Source organism: Heterocephalus glaber, unplaced genomic scaffold (genome assembly GCF_053883595.1).
Source record: "Heterocephalus glaber isolate CG9 unplaced genomic scaffold, H.glaber_assembly_v1.0 deba00001732, whole genome shotgun sequence".
Taxonomy (NCBI): domain Eukaryota; kingdom Metazoa; phylum Chordata; class Mammalia; order Rodentia; family Bathyergidae; genus Heterocephalus; species Heterocephalus glaber.
The window spans coordinates 617,037-637,197 of NW_028258443.1; the positions used below are offsets into that span (position 1 = coordinate 617,037).

The 20,161-nt window shown below is 60.5% G+C and overlaps 1 protein-coding gene and 1 long non-coding RNA gene across 2 annotated transcripts in view; both read left to right on the forward strand.

The window, feature by feature from the left end:
• LOC101724224 (uncharacterized) overlaps nt 1-20,161 on the forward strand; it is a 128,312-nt gene that overhangs the window by 88,107 nt on the left and 20,044 nt on the right. The gene's annotated exons all lie outside the window — the stretch shown is intronic.
• Nucleotides 2,672-6,141, forward strand: LOC147821545 (uncharacterized). Its single transcript, XM_087199918.1, has 2 exons — nt 2,672-4,209; nt 5,040-6,141. The coding sequence occupies exon 1, from the start codon at nt 2,672-2,674 to the stop codon at nt 3,848-3,850; it is 1,179 nt and encodes a 392-aa protein (XP_087056044.1). The 3' UTR covers nt 3,851-4,209; nt 5,040-6,141.

The following is a 20,161-nucleotide window of genomic DNA, read 5'->3' on the forward strand; positions in this document are numbered from 1 at the left end:
CCACCTGGAAAGGAAAGGCTAGGACCCGTTAGTTCCCTCTTGGAATGGGTGCCCGAGTCGTCCCGCTCCCCCGCCGGGGTGCTGGGCCCGGGCAGCAAGGGAATCCACTTTCTCCCCCTGTCCGGGCCGCCGGCACCCAACGCACCTGCACATGGAGGGACGTGGCTTTCTTCTCTTCTAAACGTCCGAGGGAAGGGACAACCAGCCTGATGCCTGCAGAGGGTCCTTCGGTAAGCTCCCTTCCGGAGATGCCCTTCGGCCTACCCGGGCCCACGAGCCTCCAGCCCTTCGAGGCACTAGGAAAGCCAGCCAAAGGCTTCGGGCCTCACACGCCGACTCTAAGGATGCCAACTTGGTGTCTCCCGACACCACTTGCCATCAGGGACACCTATCTCTCGCGCCCTGCCACCTTGGCATCTGGCCGCCCAGCCTGTGCTGACTGCCTTCTGAGGGCTCGTGGCCTCGGGGTTCCTCCTACAACTTTGTGGCTTCCTTCTACTCGGGGGGTCAGAGAGACAGAGAAAGAGGGCAAGATGGGCAGAGAAAGGGGGGGGGGCGGGGCGGTGTTGGGCAGCAGGCCGGCAGGGAGAGACGGAGAAAGTCAAACAGAGAGAGAAAAGTCCCAGCCAGCCCTGGTGAAAACTACACCTTCTCCGGTGCTGCCCTTGTGGCTGAGCAGCCCGCTCTTCCGCTCCTAGTCACAGACCAGAGGCCTGGCACCTCAATCCAAAGCTCGGCAGGGTCCCTCTCTTTGGTGGGGGTGGGGGGCCCACAGGCCTGCAGGGGTGGCCTATGGGGCCCAGAGGGGAAAAGGACTGGGAGGCAGTGGTCAACACTGTCACCTGGGCGAGGATGTGGCCCGGGTGAGGGAGGCCTGAAGAAAAGCCTGGGGCTTGGGTGGTGGTGCGGGTGGGACCGGGTGCGGGTGCCCAGGTGGTTGCTGGCGTCCTGGGGGGTGGGGAGGGCAGGGTTCGTCGTCGTCGTCGTCCCTCAGGGCAGGGAAAGGACGGGTCACCCGCCACACCATGCCATCTCGGGCCACCTTTCAGCCGCCCAGGCCTCCCGCTGCAACCACGCTCACTACCTCAATCCAAGGAGAGCCGCGTCCTCCTCCCGGGCTCTGCCCAGCACTACACACTCACCCGTCCATGTGAGCAGCCCTGGAGAGGAGGCCTGCGTGCACCGCATCCACAAACCCAGACCCAAAGCCCCTGACTGGGACCCGGACCTAGACCCAAAGCCGCAGCTGTCTGTGCACTTGGCCTGTTGGTTGGTGGGCCATCTGCGGGCCACCACCGGAGCCACCAGGGAGCCCTGAGCATCTCCTCCTCTCGGCCGATGAGTGGTCCGCTGGATGTGTGTGCAGTCTGTGGGGGCGTGGGGGTGTGGGAGGGGGCGGCGATGGTGCTGGTGTTAGCCTGGACCAGGGAGCCTTTCCGGGTTGGCACCGGGGTGGGGTGAGGGTGAGGGTGAGGGTGGGGGTGGGGGGCAAGTCCTCTCCCTCTCCGAGAGGGGAGAAGGTGTCTGGGGGCAGAAGGCAAAGGGCCGGTGGCCAGGCGCACACATTCCCAGAGGCGAAGGGAGGCCTGGAAGCTCTCTCCTTGGGGAACCTAGCCCGGTCGGTCGCCGATCCCTCCCAGGCATGGCCGCCACGGGCCAGCCTCCTGGTGTGGTACCCGCCAGCCTGCCTGGCCATCAGCCCTGTCTCCGTGGCCGGCCGGCCGGCCTCTGGAGCTTCCGCGGAACCGGGGGCCCGGGTCGCCTCCACGGGGACTGCCCTGCAGCCTCCGGAGGGCCCAGGGCACCCCCGCGGGCCACCAGCTCCTGTCCTGCCTTTACCCACGATTCCTTGCGAGCCGCTCCTCCCCTGCCAGGGCCAAGCAAGTGGCGGCGGCAGTCGCGAACCAGTTCCTCTTGATGGCGGTATTGCACCAGGAATGCCAAGGTGCCCTGGCCCCAGGCGCGCTCCCTCCGCCCTTCGCGGAGGAAAAAACTCGAAATGCCAAGCCAACCGCAGTGCTGTCCACTGGGCCTCCAACGTGGCGGCCCGGCTCACCCCGCTGGTCAGCTCTGGGGCTGAGCTCTCAGCTCCGGGGCCCTCCTCTCACATCCACAACCTGGCGGGGAGCCCTTCCCATGTCCCCCACACCCCCCACCCCCGACCCCGGGCCCCTGGATCGCGGGGGGGGTGGCGGGGGTGGGGGCTATCAGCCGAGCCGACCCGACCCGGGCTCCCCGGCCTGGCACGCCGCCAGCCCCCGGCCCCACCTCATGGCGTCCCTGGCAACACCTGTCGGTTACCCCAGCCCGGCGGCGCGACTCTGGAAGAAGGGGCAGGGCACGCTGGGCAGGGACATGCACACGGGACGGCCCACGGCCCACCCGCCAAGATCCTCACGCGGGCAACTCTCCCCGGGCCACTCTACGGGTGCCAGGGAACCCAGGGCGTCGCTCAGCGGCCGCCACTGGGATCCACCAGCGCCTTGGAAGGGCTGTGCCTGCCCCCAGACTCCCCACGCCCGGCCCGCGCTCCGCGCTCGGGGTCCAGGCGCACCTAGGTCCCCTGAGAGCTGAGAGGGTACCTAAGTGCCCCAAGACAGGGGAGCCACAGCAGAGACACGGTTCTGTCAGGGCGCGTGCCGCCTGGGGGACGGGATGGGGGGAGCGGAAGATGGCCCTTGCGGGAGGCGGTGGCGGGCACGGGTGGGGGGGTGGGGGGGTGAGGGCGGAGCTAAGGGACAACCTGAGCCGGGGCCGACACTGCCCGCTCGGAAATATCCTGACTTGGCCATTCTCCCGGGACACTGGCAGGGCCCGCTCACGCCGAGGCCTCGCGCAGCGTGGGCCACTGGCCAGCGTTGGGAGAGGACTCAGAGGACTGAGCGGGGCCATCTCCAGGGGTCTGACGACCACAGTTCCCGACGGGAGAGGGCAGCCGGGTGGGTGCCAGCCGAACGGGGGGCCGGGGGCCAGGGGCCACCCACATCCGGACAGGGCCTCTGCCTCTCCCTCAAGTCTCCCTGAGGTGCCCGACCCCGGGAGGGGCGGGTGGCGCCTCCCACCCCAGCCTCACCCCCACCCGCCCATACCCCAGGACTCAGGGAACCCAGGGCCGGCACGGCCCACGCGCCCCGACCCCGAGGGCACCTTTCCAGGCCTGCGGGTTCACCAGGGCCAAACCCGCACCCGGTGCCCGCGGCCCGGTGACCTCCGGGGGCATGGAACCCCTACGACACGCCCCACAAACAGAGGGGAACCACCGTTGCAGGCGCTGGGGACAACCAGAGCGACACGGTGGGGGCGAGGGTGTCAGACAGGAATCCAGAAGAAAGGGCAGCATCCCACAGTCCCACCCTGGCTCGCCCGCCCGCCTCTCCTTCTGGGGCTGGTCCCTCCACTGTCCCGCTGGGATTCCCAGCACACAGTCAGAACACACAGACCCACAGGAGAGGGCAAGGCCCGGGGACTTCCCGGGGGTGGCGGGGGGGGGGGGAGCCTGGGCCCACAGGAAGAGTGCGGGGTGGGGCGGGGTCCCAAGAGGAAGGTTCCGCGACTGCCACGCGACCCGGCCCCCGACCCCACGCACAGGGTGACGTGGCCCGGGCCAGCCTGCCAGTCCGTCCGTCCCTCTGTCTACCCAGCCACCCTTCCAGTCCATCTGTCTGTGGCCCTCACGGGCCCCGTCCCAGTCGCCACCCCACCCCAGGCCCTTGACCTGGCTCGCTTGCCTTTCTCTTCCCCCACTGGCCTTTCTCCGTCTCTCTGCTCCCCCACAACTCCAGGTCCCCCATGGAACCCACGATCGCTCGCGTCGCGTGTGCCACGGCACACTCGGGCGAGAAGGCTCTGACCGGAGGGAACAGATCCTCCCAGAGGCATCGAGAGGAGCCCCAAAGGCGCCTGGCCCCACGTTTCCCACACCGAGGCCTGAGCCACCCCAGCACCCAGGGCCTCACCTCTAATTCTAGGTCCCAAGCTGCCACCTGGAAAGGAAAGGCTAGGACCCGTTAGTTCCCTCTTGGAATGGGTGCCCGAGTCGTCCCGCTCCCCCGCCGGGGTGCTGGGCCCGGGCAGCAAGGGAATCCACTTTCTCCCCCTGTCCGGGCCGCCGGCACCCAACGCACCTGCACATGGAGGGACGTGGCTTTCTTCTCTTCTAAACGTCCGAGGGAAGGGACAACCAGCCTGATGCCTGCAGAGGGTCCTTCGGTAAGCTCCCTTCCGGAGATGCCCTTCGGCCTACCCGGGCCCACGAGCCTCCAGCCCTTCGAGGCACTAGGAAAGCCAGCCAAAGGCTTCGGGCCTCACACGCCGACTCTAAGGATGCCAACTTGGTGTCTCCCGACACCACTTGCCATCAGGGACACCTATCTCTCGCGCCCTGCCACCTTGGCATCTGGCCGCCCAGCCTGTGCTGACTGCCTTCTGAGGGCTCGTGGCCTCGGGGTTCCTCCTACAACTTTGTGGCTTCCTTCTACTCGGGGGGTCAGAGAGACAGAGAAAGAGGGCAAGATGGGCAGAGAAAGGGGGGGGGCGGGGCGGTGTTGGGCAGCAGGCCGGCAGGGAGAGACGGAGAAAGTCAAACAGAGAGAGAAAAGTCCCAGCCAGCCCTGGTGAAAACTACACCTTCTCCGGTGCTGCCCTTGTGGCTGAGCAGCCCGCTCTTCCGCTCCTAGTCACAGACCAGAGGCCTGGCACCTCAATCCAAAGCTCGGCAGGGTCCCTCTCTTTGGTGGGGGTGGGGGGCCCACAGGCCTGCAGGGGTGGCCTATGGGGCCCAGAGGGGAAAAGGACTGGGAGGCAGTGGTCAACACTGTCACCTGGGCGAGGATGTGGCCCGGGTGAGGGAGGCCTGAAGAAAAGCCTGGGGCTTGGGTGGTGGTGCGGGTGGGACCGGGTGCGGGTGCCCAGGTGGTTGCTGGCGTCCTGGGGGGTGGGGAGGGCAGGGTTCGTCGTCGTCGTCGTCGTCGTCGTCGTCCCTCAGGGCAGGGCAAGGACGGGTCACCCGCCACACCATGCCATCTCGGGCCACCTTTCAGCCGCCCAGGCCTCCCGCTGCAACCACGCTCACTACCTCAATCCAAGGAGAGCCGCGTCCTCCTCCCGGGCTCTGCCCAGCACTACACACTCACCCGTCCATGTGAGCAGCCCTGGAGAGGAGGCCTGCGTGCACCGCATCCACAAACCCAGACCCAAAGCCCCTGACTGGGACCCGGACCTAGACCCAAAGCCGCAGCTGTCTGTGCACTTGGCCTGTTGGTTGGTGGGCCATCTGCGGGCCACCACCGGAGCCACCAGGGAGCCCTGAGCATCTCCTCCTCTCGGCCGATGAGTGGTCCGCTGGATGTGTGTGCAGTCTGTGGGGGCGTGGGGGTGTGGGAGGGGGCGGCGATGGTGCTGGTGTTAGCCTGGACCAGGGAGCCTTTCCGGGTTGGCACCGGGGTGGGGTGAGGGTGAGGGTGAGGGTGGGGGTGGGGGGCAAGTCCTCTCCCTCTCCGAGAGGGGAGAAGGTGTCTGGGGGCAGAAGGCAAAGGGCCGGTGGCCAGGCGCACACATTCCCAGAGGCGAAGGGAGGCCTGGAAGCTCTCTCCTTGGGGAACCTAGCCCGGTCGGTCGCCGATCCCTCCCAGGCATGGCCGCCACGGGCCAGCCTCCTGGTGTGGTACCCGCCAGCCTGCCTGGCCATCAGCCCTGTCTCCGTGGCCGGCCGGCCGGCCTCTGGAGCTTCCGCGGAACCGGGGGCCCCGGGTCGCCTCCACGGGGACTGCCCTGCAGCCTCCGGAGGGCCCAGGGCACCCCCGCGGGCCACCAGCTCCTGTCCTGCCTTTACCCACGATTCCTTGCGAGCCGCTCCTCCCCTGCCAGGGCCAAGCAAGTGGCGGCGGCAGTCGCGAACCAGTTCCTCTTGATGGCGGTATTGCACCAGGAATGCCAAGGTGCCCTGGCCCCAGGCGCGCTCCCTCCGCCCTTCGCGGAGGAAAAAACTCGAAATGCCAAGCCAACCGCAGTGCTGTCCACTGGGCCTCCAACGTGGCGGCCCGGCTCACCCCGCTGGTCAGCTCTGGGGCTGAGCTCTCAGCTCCGGGGCCCTCCTCTCACATCCACAACCTGGCGGGGAGCCCTTCCCATGTCCCCCACACCCCCCACCCCCGACCCGGGCCCCTGGATCGCGGGGGGGGTGGCGGGGGTGGGGGCTATCAGCCGAGCCGACCCGACCCGGGCTCCCCGGCCTGGCACGCCGCCAGCCCCCGGCCCCACCTCATGGCGTCCCTGGCAACACCTGTCGGTTACCCCAGCCCGGCGGCGCGACTCTGGAAGAAGGGGCAGGGCACGCTGGGCAGGGACATGCACACGGGACGGCCCACGGCCCACCCGCCAAGATCCTCACGCGGGCAACTCTCCCCGGGCCACTCTACGGGTGCCAGGGAACCCAGGGCGTCGCTCAGCGGCCGCCACTGGGATCCACCAGCGCCTTGGAAGGGCTGTGCCTGCCCCCAGACTCCCCACGCCCGGCCCGCGCTCCGCGCTCGGGGTCCAGGCGCACCTAGGTCCCCTGAGAGCTGAGAGGGTACCTAAGTGCCCCAAGACAGGGGAGCCACAGCAGAGACACGGTTCTGTCAGGGCGCGTGCCGCCTGGGGGACGGGATGGGGGGAGCGGAAGATGGCCCTTGCGGGAGGCGGTGGCGGGCACGGGTGGGGGGGTGGGGGGGTGAGGGCGGAGCTAAGGGACAACCTGAGCCGGGGCCGACACTGCCCGCTCGGAAATATCCTGACTTGGCCATTCTCCCGGGACACTGGCAGGGCCCGCTCACGCCGAGGCCTCGCGCAGCGTGGGCCACTGGCCAGCGTTGGGAGAGGACTCAGAGGACTGAGCGGGGCCATCTCCAGGGGTCTGACGACCACAGTTCCCGACGGGAGAGGGCAGCCGGGTGGGTGCCAGCCGAACGGGGGGCCGGGGGCCAGGGGCCACCCACATCCGGACAGGGCCTCTGCCTCTCCCTCAAGTCTCCCTGAGGTGCCCGACCCCGGGAGGGGCGGGTGGCGCCTCCCACCCCAGCCTCACCCCCACCCGCCCATACCCCAGGACTCAGGGAACCCAGGGCCGGCACGGCCCACGCGCCCCGACCCCGAGGGCACCTTTCCAGGCCTGCGGGTTCACCAGGGCCAAACCCGCACCCGGTGCCCGCGGCCCGGTGACCTCCGGGGGCATGGAACCCCTACGACACGCCCCACAAACAGAGGGGAACCACCGTTGCAGGCGCTGGGGACAACCAGAGCGACACGGTGGGGGCGAGGGTGTCAGACAGGAATCCAGAAGAAAGGGCAGCATCCCACAGTCCCACCCTGGCTCGCCCGCCCGCCTCTCCTTCTGGGGCTGGTCCCTCCACTGTCCCGCTGGGATTCCCAGCACACAGTCAGAACACACAGACCCACAGGAGAGGGCAAGGCCCGGGGACTTCCCGGGGGTGGCGGGGGGGGGGGAGCCTGGGCCCACAGGAAGAGTGCGGGGTGGGGCGGGGTCCCAAGAGGAAGGTTCCGCGACTGCCACGCGACCCGGCCCCCGACCCCACGCACAGGGTGACGTGGCCCGGGCCAGCCTGCCAGTCCGTCCGTCCCTCTGTCTACCCAGCCACCCTTCCAGTCCATCTGTCTGTGGCCCTCACGGGCCCCGTCCCAGTCGCCACCCCACCCCAGGCCCTTGACCTGGCTCGCTTGCCTTTCTCTTCCCCCACTGGCCTTTCTCCGTCTCTCTGCTCCCCCACAACTCCAGGTCCCCCATGGAACCCACGATCGCTCGCGTCGCGTGTGCCACGGCACACTCGGGCGAGAAGGCTCTGACCGGAGGGAACAGATCCTCCCAGAGGCATCGAGAGGAGCCCCAAAGGCGCCTGGCCCCACGTTTCCCACACCGAGGCCTGAGCCACCCCAGCACCCAGGGCCTCACCTCTAATTCTAGGTCCCAAGCTGCCACCTGGAAAGGAAAGGCTAGGACCCGTTAGTTCCCTCTTGGAATGGGTGCCCGAGTCGTCCCGCTCCCCCGCCGGGGTGCTGGGCCCGGGCAGCAAGGGAATCCACTTTCTCCCCCTGTCCGGGCCGCCGGCACCCAACGCACCTGCACATGGAGGGACGTGGCTTTCTTCTCTTCTAAACGTCCGAGGGAAGGGACAACCAGCCTGATGCCTGCAGAGGGTCCTTCGGTAAGCTCCCTTCCGGAGATGCCCTTCGGCCTACCCGGGCCCACGAGCCTCCAGCCCTTCGAGGCACTAGGAAAGCCAGCCAAAGGCTTCGGGCCTCACACGCCGACTCTAAGGATGCCAACTTGGTGTCTCCCGACACCACTTGCCATCAGGGACACCTATCTCTCGCGCCCTGCCACCTTGGCATCTGGCCGCCCAGCCTGTGCTGACTGCCTTCTGAGGGCTCGTGGCCTCGGGGTTCCTCCTACAACTTTGTGGCTTCCTTCTACTCGGGGGGTCAGAGAGACAGAGAAAGAGGGCAAGATGGGCAGAGAAAGGGGGGGGGCGGGGCGGTGTTGGGCAGCAGGCCGGCAGGGAGAGACGGAGAAAGTCAAACAGAGAGAGAAAAGTCCCAGCCAGCCCTGGTGAAAACTACACCTTCTCCGGTGCTGCCCTTGTGGCTGAGCAGCCCGCTCTTCCGCTCCTAGTCACAGACCAGAGGCCTGGCACCTCAATCCAAAGCTCGGCAGGGTCCCTCTCTTTGGTGGGGGTGGGGGGCCCACAGGCCTGCAGGGGTGGCCTATGGGGCCCAGAGGGGAAAAGGACTGGGAGGCAGTGGTCAACACTGTCACCTGGGCGAGGATGTGGCCCGGGTGAGGGAGGCCTGAAGAAAAGCCTGGGGCTTGGGTGGTGGTGCGGGTGGGACCGGGTGCGGGTGCCCAGGTGGTTGCTGGCGTCCTGGGGGGTGGGGAGGGCAGGGTTCGTCGTCGTCGTCGTCGTCGTCGTCCCTCAGGGCAGGGCAAGGACGGGTCACCCGCCACACCATGCCATCTCGGGCCACCTTTCAGCCGCCCAGGCCTCCCGCTGCAACCACGCTCACTACCTCAATCCAAGGAGAGCCGCGTCCTCCTCCCGGGCTCTGCCCAGCACTACACACTCACCCGTCCATGTGAGCAGCCCTGGAGAGGAGGCCTGCGTGCACCGCATCCACAAACCCAGACCCAAAGCCCCTGACTGGGACCCGGACCTAGACCCAAAGCCGCAGCTGTCTGTGCACTTGGCCTGTTGGTTGGTGGGCCATCTGCGGGCCACCACCGGAGCCACCAGGGAGCCCTGAGCATCTCCTCCTCTCGGCCGATGAGTGGTCCGCTGGATGTGTGTGCAGTCTGTGGGGGCGTGGGGGTGTGGGAGGGGGCGGCGATGGTGCTGGTGTTAGCCTGGACCAGGGAGCCTTTCCGGGTTGGCACCGGGGTGGGGTGAGGGTGAGGGTGAGGGTGGGGGTGGGGGGCAAGTCCTCTCCCTCTCCGAGAGGGGAGAAGGTGTCTGGGGGCAGAAGGCAAAGGGCCGGTGGCCAGGCGCACACATTCCCAGAGGCGAAGGGAGGCCTGGAAGCTCTCTCCTTGGGGAACCTAGCCCGGTCGGTCGCCGATCCCTCCCAGGCATGGCCGCCACGGGCCAGCCTCCTGGTGTGGTACCCGCCAGCCTGCCTGGCCATCAGCCCTGTCTCCGTGGCCGGCCGGCCGGCCGGCCTCTGGAGCTTCCGCGGAACCGGGGGCCCCGGGTCGCCTCCACGGGGACTGCCCTGCAGCCTCCGGAGGGCCCAGGGCACCCCCGCGGGCCACCAGCTCCTGTCCTGCCTTTACCCACGATTCCTTGCGAGCCGCTCCTCCCCTGCCAGGGCCAAGCAAGTGGCAGCGGCAGTCGCGAACCAGTTCCTCTTGATGGCGGTATTGCACCAGGAATGCCAAGGTGCCCTGGCCCCAGGCGCGCTCCCTCCGCCCTTCGCGGAGGAAAAAACTCGAAATGCCAAGCCAACCGCAGTGCTGTCCACTGGGCCTCCAACATGGCGGCCCGGCTCACACCGCTGGTCAGCTCTGGGGCTGAGCTCTCAGCTCCGGGGCCCTCCTCTCACATCCACAACCTGGCGGGGAGCCCTTCCCATGTCCCCCACACCCCCCACCCCCGACCCCGGGCCCCTGGATCGCGGGGGGGTGGCGGGGGTGGGGGCTATCAGCCGAGCCGACCCGACCCGGGCTCCCAGGCCTGGCACGCCGCCAGCCCCCGGCCCCACCTCATGGCGTCCCTGGCAACACCTGTCGGTTACCCCAGCCGGGCGGCGCGACTCTGGAAGAAGGGGCAGGGCACGCTGGGCAGGGACATGCACACGGGACGGCCCACGGCCCACCCGCCAAGATCCTCACGCGGGCAACTCTCCCCGGGCCACTCTACGGGTGCCAGGGAACCCAGGGCGTCGCTCAGCGGCCGCCACTGGGATCCACCAGCGCCTTGGAAGGGCTGTGCCTGCCCCCAGACTCCCCACGCCCGGCCCGCGCTCCGCGCTCGGGGTCCAGGCGCACCTAGGTCCCCTGAGAGCTGAGAGGGTACCTAAGTGCCCCAAGACAGGGGAGCCACAGCAGAGACACGGTTCTGTCAGGGTGCGTGCCGCCTGGGGGACGGGATGGGGGGAGCGGAAGATGGCCCTTGCGGGAGGCGGTGGCGGGCACGGGTGGGGGGGTGGGGGGGTGAGGGCGGAGCTAAGGGACAACCTGAGCCGGGGCCGACACTGCCCGCTCGGAAATATCCTGACTTGGCCATTCTCCCGGGACACTGGCAGGGCCCGCTCACGCCGAGGCCTCGCGCAGCGTGGGCCACTGGCCAGCGTTGGGAGAGGACTCAGAGGACTGAGCGGGGCCATCTCCAGGGGTCTGACGACCACAGTTCCCGACGGGAGAGGGCAGCCGGGTGGGTGCCAGCCGAACGGGGGGCCGGGGGCCAGGGGCCACCCACATCCGGACAGGGCCTCTGCCTCTCCCTCAAGTCTCCCTGAGGTGCCCGACCCCGGGAGGGGCGGGTGGCGCCTCCCACCCCAGCCTCACCCCCACCCGCCCATACCCCAGGACTCAGGGAACCCAGGGCCGGCACGGCCCACGCGCCCCGACCCCGAGGGCACCTTTCCAGGCCTGCGGGTTCACCAGGGCCAAACCCGCACCCGGTGCCCGCGGCCCGGTGACCTCCGGGGGCATGGAACCCCTACGACACGCCCCACAAACAGAGGGGAACCACCGTTGCAGGCGCTGGGGACAACCAGAGCGACACGGTGGGGGCGAGGGTGTCAGACAGGAATCCAGAAGAAAGGGCAGCATCCCACAGTCCCACCCTGGCTCGCCCGCCCGCCTCTCCTTCTGGGGCTGGTCCCTCCACTGTCCCGCTGGGATTCCCAGCACACAGTCAGAACACACAGACCCACAGGAGAGGGCAAGGCACGGGGACTTCCCGGGGGTGGCGGGGGGGGGGAGCCTGGGCCCACAGGAAGAGTGCGGGGTGGGGCGGGGTCCCAAGAGGAAGGTTCCGCGACTGCCACGCGACCCGGCCCCCGACCCCACGCACAGGGTGACGTGGCCCGGGCCAGCCTGCCAGTCCGTCCGTCCCTCTGTCTACCCAGCCACCCTTCCAGTCCATCTGTCTGTGGCCCTCACGGGCCCCGTCCCAGTCGCCACCCCACCCCAGGCCCTTGACCTGGCTCGCTTGCCTTTCTCTTCCCCCACTGGCCTTTCTCCGTCTCTCTGCTCCCCCACAACTCCAGGTCCCCCATGGAACCCACGATCGCTCGCGTCGCGTGTGCCACGGCACACTCGGGCGAGAAGGCTCTGACCGGAGGGAACAGATCCTCCCAGAGGCATCGAGAGGAGCCCCAAAGGCGCCTGGCCCCACGTTTCCCACACCGAGGCCTGAGCCACCCCAGCACCCAGGGCCTCACCTCTAATTCTAGGTCCCAAGCTGCCACCTGGAAAGGAAAGGCTAGGACCCGTTAGTTCCCTCTTGGAATGGGTGCCCGAGTCGTCCCGCTCCCCCGCCGGGGTGCTGGGCCCGGGCAGCAAGGGAATCCACTTTCTCCCCCTGTCCGGGCCGCCGGCACCCAACGCACCTGCACATGGAGGGACGTGGCTTTCTTCTCTTCTAAACGTCCGAGGGAAGGGACAACCAGCCTGATGCCTGCAGAGGGTCCTTCGGTAAGCTCCCTTCCGGAGATGCCCTTCGGCCTACCCGGGCCCACGAGCCTCCAGCCCTTCGAGGCACTAGGAAAGCCAGCCAAAGGCTTCGGGCCTCACACGCCGACTCTAAGGATGCCAACTTGGTGTCTCCCGACACCACTTGCCATCAGGGACACCTATCTCTCGCGCCCTGCCACCTTGGCATCTGGCCGCCCAGCCTGTGCTGACTGCCTTCTGAGGGCTCGTGGCCTCGGGGTTCCTCCTACAACTTTGTGGCTTCCTTCTACTCGGGGGGTCAGAGAGACAGAGAAAGAGGGCAAGATGGGCAGAGAAAGGGGGGGGCGGGGCGGTGTTGGGCAGCAGGCCGGCAGGGAGAGACGGAGAAAGTCAAACAGAGAGAGAAAAGTCCCAGCCAGCCCTGGTGAAAACTACACCTTCTCCGGTGCTGCCCTTGTGGCTGAGCAGCCCGCTCTTCCGCTCCTAGTCACAGACCAGAGGCCTGGCACCTCAATCCAAAGCTCGGCAGGGTCCCTCTCTTTGGTGGGGGTGGGGGGCCCACAGGCCTGCAGGGGTGGCCTATGGGGCCCAGAGGGGAAAAGGACTGGGAGGCAGTGGTCAACACTGTCACCTGGGCGAGGATGTGGCCCGGGTGAGGGAGGCCTGAAGAAAAGCCTGGGGCTTGGGTGGTGGTGCGGGTGGGACCGGGTGCGGGTGCCCAGGTGGTTGCTGGCGTCCTGGGGGGTGGGGAGGGCAGGGTTCATAGTCGTTGTCGTCGTCGTCCCTCAGGGCAGGGCAAGGACGGGTCACCCGCCACACCATGCCATCTCGGGCCACCTTTCAGCCGCCCAGGCCTCCCGCTGCAACCACGCTCACTACCTCAATCCAAGGAGAGCCGCGTCCTCCTCCCGGGCTCTGCCCAGCACTACACACTCACCCGTCCATGTGAGCAGCCCTGGAGAGGAGGCCTGCGTGCACCGCATCCACAAACCCAGACCCAAAGCCCCTGACTGGGACCCGGACCTAGACCCAAAGCCGCAGCTGTCTGTGCACTTGGCCTGTTGGTTGGTGGGCCATCTGCGGGCCACCACCGGAGCCACCAGGGAGCCCTGAGCATCTCCTCCTCTCGGCCGATGAGTGGTCCGCTGGATGTGTGTGCAGTCTGTGGGGGCGTGGGGGTGTGGGAGGGGGCGGCGATGGTGCTGGTGTTAGCCTGGACCAGGGAGCCTTTCCGGGTTGGCACCGGGGTGGGGTGAGGGTGAGGGTGAGGGTGGGGGTGGGGGGCAAGTCCTCTCCCTCTCCGAGAGGGGAGAAGGTGTCTGGGGGCAGAAGGCAAAGGGCCGGTGGCCAGGCGCACACATTCCCAGAGGCGAAGGGAGGCCTGGAAGCTCTCTCCTTGGGGAACCTAGCCCGGTCGGTCGCCGATCCCTCCCAGGCATGGCCGCCACGGGCCAGCCTCCTGGTGTGGTACCCGCCAGCCTGCCTGGCCATCAGCCCTGTCTCCGTGGCCGGCCGGCCGGCCTCTGGAGCTTCCGCGGAACCGGGGGCCCCGGGTCGCCTCCACGGGGACTGCCCTGCAGCCTCCGGAGGGCCCAGGGCACCCCCGCGGGCCACCAGCTCCTGTCCTGCCTTTACCCACGATTCCTTGCGAGCCGCTCCTCCCCTGCCAGGGCCAAGCAAGTGGCGGCGGCAGTCGCGAACCAGTTCCTCTTGATGGCGGTATTGCACCAGGAATGCCAAGGTGCCCTGGCCCCAGGCGCGCTCCCTCCGCCCTTCGCGGAGGAAAAAACTCGAAATGCCAAGCCAACCGCAGTGCTGTCCACTGGGCCTCCAACATGGCGGCCCGGCTCACCCCGCTGGTCAGCTCTGGGGCTGAGCTCTCAGCTCCGGGGCCCTCCTCTCACATCCACAACCTGGCGGGGAGCCCTTCTCATGTCCCCCACACCCCCCACCCCCGACCCCGGGCCCCTGGATCGCGGGGGGTGGCGGGGGTGGGGGCTATCAGCCGAGCCGACCCGACCCGGGCTCCCCGGCCTGGCACGCCGCCAGCCCCCGGCCCCACCTCATGGCGTCCCTGGCAACACCTGTCGGTTACCCCAGCCCGGCGGCGCGACTCTGGAAGAAGGGGCAGGGCACGCTGGGCAGGGACATGCACACGGGACGGCCCACGGCCCACCCGCCAAGATCCTCACGCGGGCAACTCTCCCCGGGCCACTCTACGGGTGCCAGGGAACCCAGGGCGTCGCTCAGCGGCCGCCACTGGGATCCACCAGCGCCTTGGAAGGGCTGTGCCTGCCCCCAGACTCCCCACGCCCGGCCCGCGCTCCGCGCTCGGGGTCCAGGCGCACCTAGGTCCCCTGAGAGCTGAGAGGGTACCTAAGTGCCCCAAGACAGGGGAGCCACAGCAGAGACACGGTTCTGTCAGGGCGCGTGCCGCCTGGGGGACGGGATGGGGGGAGCGGAAGATGGCCCTTGCGGGGAGAGATGGAGAAAGTCATACAGAGAGAGTAGACCCTGCCAACCCTGCTGAAAATACACCTTCTCCATTGCTGCCCTTGTGTCTGAGCAGCTCACTCTTCACTTCCTGGTCACAGAGCGGAGACCTGGCACCTAAATCTAAAGCTTGGCAGTGTACCTGTAGCAGTGGAGCTGTTGGCCTGTCTTGGTGGCTCAGCGGGCCCAGAGAGAAAAGTACAGCCTGCAACCTGCCAACATTGTCATCTCAGATTGGTTTTCGCCTCAAGTATGGAGTCATGAAGATGTCTTGCAATATTGCTGGTGGTTAACCTGGGAGTTGGTGCCTTGCCTGTTTCTAGCTTTAGGGGGAGATTGGATTGGTCTTTCATGACCAGGAAAGGAATGGTTACTTACCACACCATTTGACTCACTACCTTTCACCAGGTGAAAGTTATTCTTGACCTTAATGGCCTTACTTGCATTTCACAAGCCACAGATATGGAGAGAGTTAGAGATAAAATAGACAGTGACCAGAGAAATGCCATCTGCCTCTCTTTGATGTCTTTCCCTGCCCAGATGTCATTCTGCTCCCTCCCCTTCTCTCTTCAAGACCATCTGTTCCTATATTGCTCTGTTCATCAGCACCCTCTCACCCATCCTCAACAAGTATATGTTTAGCTGAATATATCCCCATTGTTTTTGCTTAGATTTGAAAATTAAGACAATCTCAGTCAGCATGTATCTTAGTTGAAACTAAATTTCTAAATGCTTGGAAATTGTGCAAAGAAGGTGCAGTGTTATATTTCAGTCCTCCTAAAATGAAATGGAAAAATTTTGGGGGACATTTGAGATATGAATTCTGCAAATTTGCATAACAAGAAAGCAAAATATTTCAGAGAAATAGTTTTCTAATTCTTTTTCCAACTTTAGTCAGTGTTCAAAATCCTACAGTTATATGAATATTATGTCAAAATGCTTTAACTTTCCAATGATTAATGAGAAGCAATGTACAAAATAGTATATCATTCAGTGACACCTAGAAATGTAATGAAATTCTTCATGGTCAAGGTCTGTGTGAACATTTTTACAGCACATTTCCATGAAAAATTTTCTAATCAGAATATTAAGCTGGAGCTGGGCATTGTTGCCAGGCCTGTCATCTCAGCAGTGTTGAGGCTGAGGCAGGAGAATAGCGAGTTCCATGCCAGCCTGGGCTACCTGATCATGTATCTTGGACTATATCAGTAAATCTTGCTTCAAAACAAAAAAAAAAAAAAAAAGAATGAATAGAAAGCCAAGTACAGTGGCTCATCCCCATATTCTGAGCTATTAGGGATATTGAAACAAGAATATCAGAAGCTTGATGCCATCCTGAACAGTGTAGCCAGATCCTTCTCAAAGAGAAATTTAAAGAGGAAGATGGTGGTGTGTTGAGCAGCAGAGAAAGAGTCTCTGAGATTTGATATTCTGACCCTGGAATATAGCACAGTGAGGAAGAGGTTGGATGTGGTTCCCTGGTGTTGGGAGGAATGCTACATAATTCTAGGGATAAATCATTTGGTTAGCCTAGTTCTCTTGCCTACAGCCCAGCTACAGAATAACTCCAGTTTGGCCTCTGGTCACAACTGATACTTCAGTGATCCAGTGAGGCTGTGATTCTCCAGGACAAGAAACATCCTGGGAGAACAAACATCTGCTCAGTTCCTCATTGTTCTTGGACTGATTAACATCTTGTTTGCCGGAGATGTACTGAACTCTCTGCAAGCCTTCCGCTACACCTTGTTTATCCCAATGTGAACTATTGAACTCTCTGCAAGTCATTTGTTACATTTGTTTCTCCCGATGTACTGAATAAAAGGTGTGGTAAGCTGGGGGCTTTGTCTTTGCTGCCCAGAGCAGCACTGATCAGGCCCAAAGCTCAGCTTCTTCTCAGTCTCATTTTCCTACCTTTCCTGTAATTCGCCGTGTGCTGCCGTGGCTCGCAGGAGACCAGGACTCACTGCAGAGGCTCTGGTAACGTCCCCTTCCCCTGTCCCCTACACCTGGGACCCAGGAGGGATCTGAGGCAAGAATTGAAGTCTACAGGGAGAGTAAAGAGAGGAGACTTTAAAGAAGAGGAAAGAGATACCAAGCAGCACTCTGTTCCAGAGCCAGGACTCTCCTTGAGGGAACATTGGGCTGAAACTGCAGGCACACATTGACTACTGAGGACCCCAGAGGCCTAAAGGGAGAAATTCATCAGTGGAACGGATCAGTGGATGAACTGGACTGCAGTGGCTGGTGAGTTACCCAGGTTCAGACCTCTCTCAGGAGAGGGTGATTGGCTGGTAGCCATCTTGGAGAAGGGTCAAGTGATCTAGGAACTCAGAACAGCTTCAGGCGGGCTCCATCTAGTGGCTCCCAGTGGCTCTCTGTGGGTGCTGAGTTCAAGTTAGACTCAGGAAGTCAGGGATTTAAAGGGGCTAGGATTATCCACTACCCCACGGTGAAGTCACAGCTGGTTTGTTGGGATTAAATAATTTGGCTCTGAACTCTGTCTACATTGCCTAACAGTGACAGCAGAGATGTATCTTGAATTGTATGTTTTTGGGTTTTAAAATCTTTTTTCTTTTTTTCTTTCTAGTTCTTATTTTGTTTTGTTTAGTTTTTTCTTGATTGTTTGAACAGTTTCTAGTTTTTGTTGTTGTTCTGCTCTGCTTTTTATTTTTTCCTTTTCTCTTTGCCACCTGTTCTCTTCACTAGTTTCCTAAAGTTTGTCCTCCAGCTCTACTTCTGATCTCTTCCTCTTCTTCTATTTCTGTTATTTACCCCCTAACCCTTTTAAAATCTTCTTCTGTAAGGGTAAAAATGTCATATTAAGGGCTCTAATTTGTCATTTTCTAGGCTGCATTTGATAGTATTCTTATTGTTGATTGTACTACTTTAGCTAAGTTGACATAATTGTGCTAATCCTTTGTTCCTCTTGGTATACCAAGACTGAGATTGCCTACAGGTTTAAAAAAAAAAAAAACTTGTAGGCTAGTGCCCAAGAACTGGCAGGTGAGCCAAGTAGGCAGAAACTTCTCATCCTCGATAAATTAAAGGGTAGGATCCTGCAACACACTCAAAACCCAAAAGCTAGCTACACCTGGAAGACACTTCTGAGAAGTAGTCATTTCCTAAGGGTTCTGAATACTGGCAATAAAGCTACTCATCATTAACAATTGACATGCATCAACTCAGGAATCAAAGTGTAAAAAAATAGAAAATGAGAAGACACTTAACTAAGATGTAACCCCCACAGACTTTCAGCTCACCAAGGGCAAACCCTGCAGACAATGAAGTGGAACAATCCAAAAGCCAGCCACCTGGACTCTCTGAATTGTTGTTTTTTTCCCCCATTAACTTTATTGGTACATTTTAGGTATACAATACAGTTACATTCATCATTGGGATCTTGTACCATTTCATGAGTATCTTGGTTCTTATTTTTTTCCCCCTTCCCTTGCCCTGCCTTTACCCCCTCCACCCTTCCCTATTTGCAAAGACCTTGTTTCCGTTTTTTTCCGCTTCTCATATTTTTTCCTTTCCCTTTTTTCCCTTCCCCTACCCCTCCCAATTCCCCTGCTCTTTTACACCTTTTCTTCCTGTTACACAGTAACAGTTATACATTTTTTAAATTATAATATTAAGATCTATGAGACATTACCACAGATTTTACAGAATTTAAAAGGATATAGAAAGCATATTACAAAAATCTTTTTTGAAATAAATTTGACAACTTCTAAGAAGTAATTTAGAAGACAATGAAACTAACTCTGGAGGAAATATAAAATTTGAATAGCACCTATTAAAGAAAGTATATTCCTAGCTTGAAAAACCTACCTATATGACAACAGCAGGCTCATAAACATTTTAACTGATAAATTATATCAAACAGTTAAAGCAGAAAAAAAGAAGGAACACTTCTCCCCTCATTTTAGGAAATCAACATTGTGCTAATCCTAAAACTGGATAAAGATAATAGAAGAAAAAGTATGAACATAGAAATTTGTTTAACAAAAACTCTTAGAAGTCAGATCTGGCAGTATGTAGAAAGTGGTTTTATTATAGGGATGGCAGTGTTGGTTCAGCATTGGAAGATCCACCCCCAAAGGTAATCATTTTAACAGAGGAAAGGAAAAAGGCATATGATCCTGTCAGTAGTTGGAGAAAAAGTATTGGACTAAATTCTACAGCTGTTCATGGTAAAAGCTATCAGGAGACCAAAAGTAAAACAGAACCTTCTCAACAGATTAAAGACATGTACTCCATACTTCCAACAAAAGCTCCTTCTATGAATGGAGATAGTACAATGCTTTCTCCCTAAAGTGGAGAACAAGGGGATATATGCCTACGCTTCGCTTCATCTGTCCATTAGACTTTGAAACATAGGTCTAAACCAAAATAGTCTGGCAACAAAATGACACAACTAGGATAGGATTGGCATGGCAGAAGCAAAATCTTTATATGTACATGAAATGATCATCTACAGAGAAAATACTAAGAAATCTCTAGGAGCCCCTAGAACTTGTACTTGAATTTAGCAGGATTAGAAAACACAAGGTATATATAAAAATTCAGGTCTGTGTATACTTGCTATAAACGAAGAACTGGATATTGAAATTTAAAAGTTATGTAGGAGTACAAAGGACCCAGAAAAGCCAAAAACAAAAACAAAAACAGTGTTGGAAGATGTTTAGCACTCAATTTTAAGACTTCTTCTAAAGCTACAGTAATCAAGGCAGTCTTGGTGTCAGGAAAGACATATAGATCATTTGAATAAAACAGAGAATCTAGAAATAGAACCACACATATATGGTCCACTGAGTCTTGAAAGATCATTCAACATTAGTATTTTATAGAATATAAACTCGACTCAAGAGCCGAGGAAGAGATAGCGTCTTCAGCGAACAGCACTAGAACACCTGGTATCCGCATAAAAAAATTAACCTCAACTCTTTTTTTCCATACATAAAAATAACTTGAAGGGATCTATGAACCTAAATAAGAAAGCCTAAAAGTATAAAACTTTAAGAAGAAATTATAAGGGAAAATATTTATGAAATCAGGGTAGGCAAGAACTACCTAGGATACAAAAACCATGATGTATAAAAGAAAATAAATTGATGAGATTCCATCAAAATTTAGAACTTTAAATGACATCATTAAAATGAAAAGTAGTCCTTAAACAGACCATATTTACAATGCATATAACCTATGACCAGAATATATAAAGAATTCTTAGAGCTCATTAATAGACAACCCAATTAAAATGTAGACATAAGAAGATGATAAATAGACAGTATAGCACAAGGAATGGTATGCAATTCTAGAATCAGAAAAATACTAATCAGTACAATGATAAGACTGAATTATACACTCATTAGGGAGATGAAGTCAAAAGTTTTAAAAGCCTTGTCATGACTTTTTCTTTTTGTTGGATTCTCCCCCTTTGCGTTTAATTTGTCATGACCAATGGATTCATTCTGCTGGGTTTCCTAGGGTTGTGATCCTCAT